An 11616-nucleotide genomic window follows, 5' to 3' on the forward strand; every position below is an offset into this window, starting at 1 on the left:
CAGCTACGTTCATTCATTTTTCCCCCAAAAAAGTCGACCCCCCGTGACAAGCGTCTTCAACCAGACAGCCATTTGTAATCCATAGGGGGGGCGCAGAAAATATTTGGAAACCACTGGGGGGGCGCAGAAGAAAAAGTTTGGGAACCACTGGTTTAGAGGAATGTGTTTGGAGAATGTTTTTCTGAAAAGTTAGTTAAACTTTCCATAATAAAAGGAACTAAAGGAAATTTAAAAGTTGAACTGAAAGAAGCAGAAGCTGAAGCTCGGACGAGTCGACAGGTGGAGGTTTTTAGTTGGAATGGCAACAATGATGGCTGACTTCATGTCACATTCTAGCTCTGACAGGTGAAACATCTCCAAGAAGGTAGAGAAGCACCAGATAATAGATCTATGGCACAATTACATGTCAGAGGAGGAGCCTCAGTTTTGCTTGAAGTGTTTTGAAGGTTGTGGCTCATCAGAGAACAGCAGGAGGCGAGGAGAAAGTTACAGTTTCCTGACTGAGGTAAGAGGTTCTGTAAAAGAAATGGGATTATTTATTATTATTTATTATTTACAAAAAAAATCAATCATTTGAATTCCTCTCTCAGACTGCAACCCAACTTCCTCCATTATTATTATAGTCACAGTTGTGATTACAGACGCTCTCAGTGAGTGAAAGCTGGAGACGTCCTTGAAGGAAGTTTTATTCTTTACAGGTCAATGTAGAATACTCACGTTAACGTTCATTGAGATTCTTCCTTTCTTAAAGGTTATAAGTGTTTCATGAGGAGATTAGTTAGGAAGATGAAACTCCAGGATGGAGAGAAGATAAGAAATCAGGATTAAATGAGGCCAGATTAGATGGTTTTAGAATAACTTGAGGGTTTTAGGATTGTTTCAGGTTTGAATAATGGTTAGTTTATCAGCAGTAATGAGACAAAACTGGTAGATTTAACAGGGACAGTTATCTCCAGGCCCTTTCAGACAGTCTAGTGTGTTGAACCAGTTCAGGGTTTCAGAAGTCGACCTGAAACTAGTAAAACAAGGAAACATCTGAAACCAACAAGAAAATCCTTCGTACAGGTCAGGAAGCTGTTCTGTCTTATGAAAAATGCTTTAATCTTTAATCACAGGAAGTTGGAAACGTCTCTGATAAGTTTGCTATTTAGATGATGTTTTGATTGCAAATGTGATGGAAAGCTGATGTACGTTGTATGAGTTACATAAGTTAAAATTGTAAGCAGTCAGATGATATTTCATAACTCTGGAGAACTGAATGCTACAAATTTCAATAATTAATATTGAACAATATCAATATTTTCTAATGTGACGTGGAAAGTAGGTCTGTTATTTAAATGCATTGATTTCAAATGGATAAGATGTAATGATGGTCAGATGAGGAACAGAGTTTCAAAGCCAAAAGGGAGAATTTTCCAGTCAAGACGGATGATTTTATCAGTTCGTCCAAAAGGTCACAAAGGTATAAAGCAGGAGAACTCGCTGCCGTTCGGGGTTGGGCCTCAGGGACAGTGTCTGTGTTCACATGGGGAAGAAGAGGCTGTGAAACCATCAGAGTTCAGAGAGAAGAACTGCAACCCTGATGAGGCCGACAACCGGCCAAAGGTTCAGAATCTGGACTTACTCTCCAGAATGCTGCTTCATGCTGGTTTTTCACTTTGATCTGGGCGTGGTGATGAGCGACTACAGGGAGTGCTGGTTGTAAACTTACAAGTAAATAATCTCTTCTGGCAGAAAGTGACACATTTTTTCAGCAGTTATTTTCTGTGTGGCTCCGTCTGAAGCTCGTTTCCCAGAAAACGGTTCTCCAGCTCTGGCTTCAGCCCAGTAGCTCACCGCCATCAGCCTGAATGTAAAGGGAAACGTTTTGGGGTTTTCTGGAGTTGATGAAGCATTTTTACCGTTTATGTCAGGCTTTGCCTTGTTGCCGGTGTCGGCTGTGGTGTCGACACCGGTACCCACTGGTGTGGGCCTTGGAGTCTTTGGCTCTTTGCTCTGCAGATTGTTGGTGACTTCTCCACACTGAGGTCCTCTGCATGAGCCGTTCCCTCTGCGACTCAATGTGACCTTCCACTCCAAGTTGCAGCTGTTGTCTCCATATTGGTGAAACACCACCAACCATTCAGCTCCAGTCCATGAGCGCCACCAACCTGCAGCTTTTAGATGCAGTGCTGCTTCAACACACCCGCCTCAGTGGCCTGGTCATCCAGGTTACATGTGTCTACAGGCTTCTCTGTGTTTGTGCTTTGACTTGAGAGGGAAAGATATTCAGGAACTTCCTGTTTTAATTACCAGAGAAATGGAACCGTACAACCACAGCCTGGAGCAAAGTCTGGATGACATCTATTCCATGTCTGGATTATCCAGAGACAGCATTCAATGCAGGCAAAAGGTTTCGTGAGAACTACCTTTTAGTCTCTGAGGCAGTGAAGGAGAACAGCAACAGCTACTTCACTTGGCTTTCTGTGAACTTCAAAGGAGTTTGAATTAGCGGTGCACCAATTTATCGTCCAGCCGATTTCCTTAATTTTGGGAGATTGATGATTGACCGATTTTTACATATGAAGCCGATCTTATCTAACTTGGAAAAGGTCTAAGAATCAACCACTGTCCTCTTGCTCTCCGGTGAAAAAGGTTTAACTGACCAACTGGCCCTCCAAGCTGCGTCTGCACATTTACAGTGAACAATAGTGAGTCCACTGTTGCCAACTCAACAGGTTTCTTACTATATCGAACAACATTTCAGAAAAAAATTGGTATCAGACAAAATCTGAGTTTTTTAAAAGATCAGTAATCAGTGATAAGACTGCATCTCTCTGCAGATATTAACAGAGAGAAAGTTTAATGGTTAGTTTTGATACTTTGAACCTCAGCATTATTCCTCTGCAGATACATATGGCTTTATCTTTCCATCTCCTGCTTATCTTAATAAATTATGATTGAGAAATTCACACTTCAGTTTATTTTTACTGAGTTTGAGGTAAAACCTTGATGTGTTCAACAGAAGCATATTTTATTCATTCATCATGGTTCATTTCACTCTAAGTAGGATTCAAACATGATGCGACTGTAATTGATTTCTTTGTAATGATGATGATGATGATGATGATGATGATGATGAACTCATCTTCTGTCAGTTTTCATCCCGTAAAAGACGGTTGGACAGATTCCCACTCATGTTCCAAGGAGCAGCTCAGGAATCTGATTCATGTAAAAACACATCATCTGCATGTTGGAGCAGAAACGGCTCCAGTTTCATTCCGATTTAAAGAAACGGCTCCAGTTTCATTCCGATTTAAAGAAACGGCTCCAGTTTCATTCCGATTTAAAGAAACGGCTCCAGTTTCATTCCAGTTTCATTCTGATTTAAAGAAACGGCTCCGATTCACTTCAAGTCTCCAGATCCAACCTGCAGCAGCCAACATGGCAGAGGTAAGACAGCAGTCATCGTCATCAGACATGATTTTGCTGCTGAATAAAAATGTTGTTGCTTTGAGGTTTGAAAGATGATTCATGTTTAATATTTTACATCAATCTATAGCCTCTAACTACTTTTGACCACATTTACTGATGATAAGAAAATTATCTGCACATTTCTGACCTGAGGGATGAAAACTTCCCACCAGACAGAGAACGAAGCTGTGATGTGAGACCAAACCAGATCAAACCAGACCAAACCAGATCAAACCAGACCAAACCAGATCAAACCAGACCAAACCAGATCAAACCAGACCAAACCAGATCAAACCAGATCAAACCAGACCAAACCAGATCAAACCAGATCTGTTCACACTGACTGATGGATCAGCAGGAAACATCTTTCTTAGCTTTCATCTGTAAATAAAACCTTTATGATTGTGATGCAAGGAAGATGAAATAATTTTGAAGAAGCACAAATCTGCCATCAGTCTCATCATAACAGTAATATTCCTTTTCATGTCAGTCATTTTGTTGAGTCTCTGCTTTACGTTCACAGAGTCTGTTTCCGAGTTTAACCAAAGTTTTGGGGAAAGAACTGGACCCGTCTGTGAAGAGTAACTGGGATACAACTGGGACTGGTCTCTGCTGACCGTGGTCAAGATTCAGAACAAGAAGTTTGGTCTGTTTGATTCAAACAACAGATAAAAACCACTGAGACTTAAACTGACCAATCTTACCCAGGAAAACCTCTGTCTGTGTTAGTAACAAATACACACACACTCACACACACACACACACACACACACACACATGTTTGTATTGCTATCTTTGTGGGGACTTTCCATTGACTTCCATTCATTTCTACAGCCTAAACCTGACCTTTACCCTTTTCCTAACCCTAACCATCACATACCTAACCCTATCCAACCAAAACTCAATTCATACCTTAGTCCTAACTCTGACCCCTGACCCAAAAACAGGGTTTCCCCTTGTGGGGACCACCCTCCGGTCCCCACAAGGAGCAATTGGTCCCCACAACGTAGTATATGTCAGGAAAATTGTCCCCACAAGGTATTACAAACAAACGCACATACACTGACACTCACACACACACACTGACACACACACTGACACTCACACACACACACACTGACACACACACTCACACACACACACACACACACACGCACACACACACACACACACTTGTACTTCCAGCCAATAGAGGACTTCATATTGACTTCCATTCATTTAACCCTTTAAGCTGCCCAAACTGAATATGTCTGAAACTTGTTCCATCTTCTTCCTTAGAGCCTCAAAGTAAAACACACATGGAGGATTACCAGAGTATCAGCCACCATGTTGAGGGAATCTGTTTAGGAGGACATAATGGAGCCACAGGTAGAGTGGGGGCCAAGCGGGACTCTAAGGACCCAATGTGCCCAGTGACTGATGAAAGAGTTTGTCAGAGACGAGGACTTGGCAAAGCTACGGCACAAGACAATGTAAGAGTCTCTTCATCTAATTCTGTTACTAATTATAACAGTAACAGAACCCTTCTCTACGTTTCACCCAACAGTCTTTCTGTTTGTGTTCATCATTTACAGCGAACTGGAGCAGGGATTTGTGGACGGCCTTAAGATGGAGAGCGGAGAGAAACTGGCTTTTGTGGTGCAGAGATTCTACAACAAGGATGAGGTCCAGGTTCTGGGCGAAGCTTCGTTTGGAGGGATTTTTGGAATAACAGCATTTAGCTTTGTCGACGTCTCTGATGAGGTGAGTAATCAGGGAATCAAACTGAGGCTGGTTGATCTTCATGAGCCGCTCAACCACCAGGCGCTGCAGACTGGCTGACATTTTAAATGCATGTTGATATGGAGCTAGCTTGGTATGCTAGTCCGCCCCGGCTGCTGGTGGACCATCACCTCAGACCTACAGATCCATAGTCATAGCAACACGTCACGCTAACACAGACGCCATGTTGGAGAGAGTTCATGAATTCCTGCGCTGGTTCAGATGGACCAGAGGTGCAGGGAGGGTCATAGGTCGGAGAAGTGACCTCTGACCCCGGTGTGCCAGGCAGGCAGCAGGTCCGTCCCTCCTGCCCTTCCTGGACTCACCAGGTGGGGGAGCTAATGTGTCTGAGCTCCTTTGCTGGTTTTGTCCGACATGTTGGGTCCCTGCTTGGTGCCAAACTGAGGCTGGGGGCCATTTGTGGCTCTTGGAGCTCGAATGGCCCCAATTGAAGTTTAAGAATAAACAAATTTGTTTATCAGTAAATGAGCCTGAAGAGGAAAACCAAACGGCTGATGATGAGCAGAATGTTCAGAACTGTTGGTCCAGATTGGCTCTGAACCAAATAATAAAATAAATCATTTATTTATAACGGGTTCATAACGGGGTCGCCCCGTTCAAACAGGCTCCAGTTCAGTGATGGAGAGAATCAGCAGATGAAAGTTTCAGACGGATGTGATCGGTTCGCTTCATGCTGCGCCGATTTGTTTTTACAGAGTCAAATGTCTGGAATAAAAAGTTTCATCCTCCCAGAAAATAAAACCTTTGGTTTTGTTCTCCAAGAGATGCAGCTGGATGGAAATACTGTGAGTTAGAGCAAAGTGTTTTATTTTTAAATCTGAGCCTAATAGTGATTTTAAAACTTAACTCTCTGTTTTTATCTTCACAGGTTCGATCCTTTTTATTTTAGCTAATTTTATGTTCACACTGACATGAAGTCAAATTGAAGAACGCTCTCCATGTCCACATTAAGTTTCCTATTCATTTACTTCACAGTTACAAAACTGATGGGAACCTGCAAACAGACGACGTTGGCACAGGACATGATCGGCGGTGAGTTTCTATGAACAGATTTTTAGTCTGATGTTAAATCTCCAGAGTTCCCAGAAATCAGTTTGCCTTCACATCATTAGACCCATAAAACATTTAAAACATTTCATATTTTCTTTCTTTCCCACCTGAAGGTTTCTTCAGCCTTGGCTGAGACAGAAACCTTTTCTTTAGTCTAGTTTCCTTCCTTTCCATCCTTCAGGATTTCTGTTTTCTGTTGGTTCTGCAGAACTGGAGAAGAACGTCGCTGTGTGGCAGGCTGTGGTTCTGGAGGAAGGATGTTCTCTGATTCAGCTGGAGGACACAGTAAGATCCAACATCCACACTCAGCACCAGCTGCTGATCAGCCTGTAAAACTCTGCATGTCTCCTGTCAGCTGGATCGGATCCTTGATGGAGAAATTCAGCCTGAAGGAGCCGGAGCTTCGTTCATGGATCTGGTTTCATCTGCTTCCAGAGAGCAGGCCGGAGCTCTTCAGCTGCTGGTCTGCGCTCTGGCCGGTAAATCGCTTCTCACTCACCGTTCCTTATCCTTTATCTAAAACATGAGAGATCACATCCAATATCAGAGCAGACATTAACTCACTGTCTTTGATGCTGACATGTTTGGTGACCTTGTGTTTAAATGGCCTAGTCAAAGTCTAGACCTTAATCCAACAGCAAAGTTTTGTGGTTAGACTAAAAAACTGAAGTTTTACCTGAAGCTGTTTAGCAGAGAACAGTTTCCTAAAGGCTTGAGGAAAACGTTTCTGTGCAGATCTACCAGAGAAGATTCTAGCTGCTTTGGTCAAATCCGGTCCGGAAACTCTGGACCACATCATGGAGATAGTACGTTATTCACTCAGTAACATTTTGCTTCAATTATAATTTACTGAATTAATAAAAACTCTGTCTGTGTCCAGATGGAGCATCTAAAGGCTGGTGCTGCTGAAGTTCCAGAGTCCCTGGTTCGCCCCCTGCTGGAGAAGGAGCAGCTCTGCTGGGTGGGATCCTTCCTGAAGTCAGGACGTTACATGGAAAAACCCGAAACCAATGAGGACGATCATCCTCCCGCCCAGCTGGTGGCGCTGTACATCAGCGTGAGAGGAATCAGCGAAATGCTGCAGGCCGAACAGAAACTCTGACTGGATGTTTCTGGTTCTCACCGACAATAAAGATCATTTAATCTGAGGAAAACTTGATGATTCTTCACAAATATCTGTAAACATCAAGCCAAATGTCTCCTGGGTCCATCCGGTCATTTATCCATAACTCAGTTTGTGCAATAAATGTTCCATAAAAATGTCTCCAGAGGAATAAAATCACGATTCCCAATAAAACTATTTGCTTCATCAGTATAATTTCTCATTTTTTATGATAAAACTCTAGTTTAATACTTTATATTCATTTTATTTTATTCATTTCACACTATTTCAATATTTCTTAAGATTTTAATTTTCATGTTGGAAACAGATTCACGTCACTGTTTTTGGTTTTGTTTTAATTACAGCCAACAGCGCCACCGCGTGGCATCATGTCAAATTACACCAATGTCCGGAGGATTTGTCAAAATGTGAAAGATTATTGATCATAAATATGATCATTAATCATATTGGTTATTGATCATATTTATGATCAACCGGAACCGAGGTTTTCTGCTCGGTTCCGGTTCGACTTCAGGAAGGAACCCATTTCTTCATCATAAATATGAACCAAACATCTCAACATGGCTTCACAAATAAAATAAATGAATAAAAAAGGCAGTTAAATGAGAAAATTAGACAAAAAATCAGAAGATAAAACATGAAGGTTTTAGTTCATCTGAATTAAAATATTCTTAATCTTAATTCAAAGCTGAAAACTAAACAGAGTTCTGCTGTGAACTGGACCGGTACCGGAGGTGATTCTGTCCGTAACTCGTTGGGGCCCCCTAGCGTCCGGGTAAAAGAAAACAGGCTGGTTGTTTATTTTCCTGTCATAATTTATTCTAAACAAACATGAAAATAGTTTATTTTCTGAAAATAAAATGAGCCTTTAGGAACATGAATAAAATCATTTCATTTACGGTTTAATTTAGTTTAGTTTACTGGTTGCCAGGAAGACGTCAGCGGCATCCGGCCGTCTGACGTCAGCTCGCCCCTGTTGTCCCGTTGCTATGGTAACCGAACTTCGGCCCACCGCAGAGACGGTTCTGTTTTTAACTGATCCGGTTCCGTGAGAAAAGAGAGAAGATGATGGAGAGCGACGGGAGATTGAAATGTCGGGACATCCGCCTCATTCTGCCCCGAACCATGGCGATGGTGAGAAAAGTTCCGCTTTTCTGCTCGGTTCCGGTTCGGTCCAGCTTCCCCCCGAGCCGGACCACTGCAGGAGGAAAGCAGTTTGTGACTTTATGAATCATAATGATAACAAGCTGAGGGGTTTGTTGTACCGGGGTCCCCAAGATAGGGGGCGGGGGCCGCGGCCACCAAGCGGGGGTCCAGAAACGAGTCAGAGTCGTAGAGATGTGGATAACAATAAATAATAAATATATGATTAAAATAATTTAATGTATGTTATAGTTTCATAACAGAAATTCCTTTTGACTATATTTATAAACTGAGGGCAGAAACTGTTTATTAGGAGGTTCTGATGCAAAATGCTGCAAAAACCTCTGATGGGAAACGATGCCTGCTCTAAAAGCATCAAACCGGTCCTGATGTTTCCTGCTGTAACGTCTCCTTGTCTCCTTGTCTCAGAGATCCAAGCCGGCCCATAGGGATCCCCTCCAGCGCCTGGTGGACCGGAACCAGAAACTGAAGGAGATCCGGGATGAAGTTCTGGAGTTCACCAATGAGTACCGGGACTGCATCATGAAGCTGTGGTGGCTGCAGCGCTGCGAGCGCCGCTACGTCAGAGGAGCCGTGGTGAGGGGCGTGGAGGCGGAGCTGGAGGAGCACGAGGCCAACATCAGCCAGAAGAGAGACAGGTATCAGAACAGAACCAGAACCAGAACCCGGAGCGGACCTCGGTGACCTCCTGTGTGTCCCTCAGGCTCAGGCGGCTGCTGGTGGCGGAGGAGCAGCAGCTGCTGCAGCAGCTGGAGGAGAGCAAGGAGACGACGCTGGAGAGGCAGGCCAGGATGAGGGAGCGAGTGAAGAACCTGAAGGAGCAGAGAGAGAGAGAGAGGCTGCAGCTGGTGTCCGACAAGATGGACCAGCTGTTCACGTAAGAACCGCTGACCAGAACCGAGTCCAGTTACCAACACAGGTCTGTCTGAGGAACACCAGCTGTTCACACAGGAACCAGGGACTGGTGGCTCCCTGTTCCTGGTTCCTGGGACTAAGAGTTGGGGTCAGGAAGTGGGAGCTCCTAACCAGGACCAGGACCGTGGAACCAGGACCAGGACCTGGTCCACAGAAACGGTTACCAACTCATTCCTGCACCAGTGTGGAGGTGAAGCTGAGCTCCCTCTGCTCCTCAGGGAGCGCTGTGAGGAGCTGCGCTGCATCCAGAGCCGGCGCCGCGAGCAGCAGGTGACCCGGGAGCGCCGCGACCAGCTGAGGATGCAGCAGCAGGAGCGCCTGCGGCAGCAGGAGGAGGAGGAGCTGTTCCACCGGCTGTGGGAGGCCGACCGGCAGGCCAAGGAGGAGCAGGAGGCGCAGCGGCGGCGGGAGCAGCGGCAGCAAGATGAGGAGCAGCGGCTGATGCTGCAGGAGCAGATGGAGGCGGTGGAGAGCCGGCGGCAGCGGGAGAAGGAGCTGAAGGAGGAGGAGGCGCTGCTTCTGGTGAGCCCCGCCTCGCCTCAGGCCTGGGCTGCGCTCCCTGCCCAGGCCTGACCTTTGACCTCTGTCCTCCTCCATCCTCTGGCAGCTGGAGCAGCGGAAGATGGATCTCCTGCAGCAGCAGCGGGAGGAGCAGCTGCTGCAGCAGCAGCGGCGGGAGCGGCGGCAGCAGCTGGAGGAGGACCTGCGACTGAAGATGAGGCGCCTGGCACTGGAGCAGCAGCAGGAGCTGGAGACGGACATGAAGATCCTGCAGCAGATTGACAAGGAGGACACGGAGCAGCGGCAGGAGGCGGCGCAGAGGAAGGTAGGCGGCTCAGGGGTCAGAGGTCAGGAGTCTGCTTCCTGCTCCTGCTGCATGTCTGTCTCCAGGCGGAGCGTTGCGAGGAGCAGCAGAGGTACCGGCAGTATCTGGCCGAGGAGCTGCAGAAGCAGAAGAAGGAGGAGCAGGAGACGGAGCAGCTCATGGAGGAGAACCTGAAGGAGACGTGGAGGAAGAGGGAGGAGGAGAGCCGGCTGCGCAGGGAGGCGCGTGACCGGCTGATGGAGGAGGTGCTGGAGACGCAGCGGCTGCAGATCCAGACCAAACGTAAGGAGGTGGTGGAGGAGAAGGAGCTGGTGGTGGAGGAGGAGGAGCTGGTGGAGGAGGAGGTGGTGAATCAGGATGGAGCCGTTTGGTTTTCTGATTCTCAGCCAGTTTCTCCTCCTGACTCTCCACAGTGGAGGCCAACAAGGACAGACAGGAGCAGCTGCAGAAGGAGAAGGAGGAGGCGAAGAGACAGAGGGAGCTGGCAGCCATGGAGGACGAGGAGGAGAGGAGGAGGTAGGAGTCTGGAGGGACGCCATGTTGGATTTACCATCATCATCATCTGACAGGAACCTGGCAGCTTACAGACATATAATAATTAGTAATAATAATAATTATAAAACTAAAGGCTGTGAAATGTGAAAACCAGCAGAAGCAGAAAAATCTGTTTCTGATGATGTTATAAAAACAGATTCATAACAAAACAGAAACCTGAGTATTAAATATTTCTGTTTGGATTTATTATAGTAGAGAGAGGACTGATCGGATCATATGGTTTCCATAGTAACCAGTTTATTACATGAAATGATAAACAAGTTTAGGAAAATATTAATAATTGTGTTTAGTTAAAACTGAGTTATGGTTTTAAAGCTAGTTTATTAGTTATCAGTCGATAATGAAGCTGTTAAACTCAGTAAAAACCGTTACCATAGTAACCACAAACAGAGGACCGGACACACAACCCTGAGGAACGCCAAGGATGTGATGAAATGTAAAGACCTGAAGGTCTGATGGTCTCTTCCCTCTGTCTGCGCAGCCGCAGGCAGGTTGCGGTTGCGTACCAGGCAGACCTGCAGGCCCAGATGCAGCACCAGCAGCGGCTGCGGCGCCACCAGCAGGAGCAGGAGGCCAGAGAGCAGCAGCAGGGCCTGATCCTGGAGCAGCTCTACAACCTGAGGAAGGAGGAGCTGCTGCACAAGATGGACGCCTGCAGCCACCCACTGAGGAGAGCGCTGCGGCCGACCGCGCAGGCCGACTGACCGAGAGCTGGACCGCAAACCAGCAGTTAACTAGTAATAAACCA

The 11616-nt window shown here is 45.8% G+C and overlaps 1 protein-coding gene and 1 long non-coding RNA gene across 2 annotated transcripts; both read left to right on the forward strand.

The window, feature by feature from the left end:
• Positions 1 to 3349: 3349 nt before the first annotated feature.
• On the forward strand, positions 3350 to 6065 carry LOC106943500 (uncharacterized). Its single transcript, XR_001423930.1, has 5 exons — positions 3350 to 3432; positions 3977 to 4177; positions 4732 to 4925; positions 5028 to 5196; positions 5931 to 6065. It is a non-coding gene; the product is annotated as an uncharacterized LOC106943500 (long non-coding RNA).
• Positions 6066 to 8337: 2272 nt separating this feature from the next.
• Positions 8338 to 11610, forward strand: cfap53 (cilia and flagella associated protein 53). Its single transcript, XM_015026807.1, has 8 exons — positions 8338 to 8542; positions 8981 to 9210; positions 9276 to 9449; positions 9706 to 10009; positions 10095 to 10313; positions 10379 to 10595; positions 10727 to 10829; positions 11350 to 11610. Exons 1-8 carry the CDS (start codon positions 8474 to 8476, stop codon positions 11570 to 11572), a joined length of 1539 nt encoding a protein of 512 aa, XP_014882293.1. The 5' UTR covers positions 8338 to 8473; the 3' UTR covers positions 11573 to 11610.
• The last annotated feature ends 6 nt before the right edge of the window (positions 11611 to 11616 follow it).

This window comes from Poecilia latipinna, unplaced genomic scaffold, assembly GCF_001443285.1.
Source record: "Poecilia latipinna isolate Pla-1442-1.1 unplaced genomic scaffold, P_latipinna-1.0 Scaffold5377, whole genome shotgun sequence".
Classification (NCBI taxonomy): Eukaryota; Metazoa; Chordata; class Actinopteri; order Cyprinodontiformes; family Poeciliidae; genus Poecilia; species Poecilia latipinna.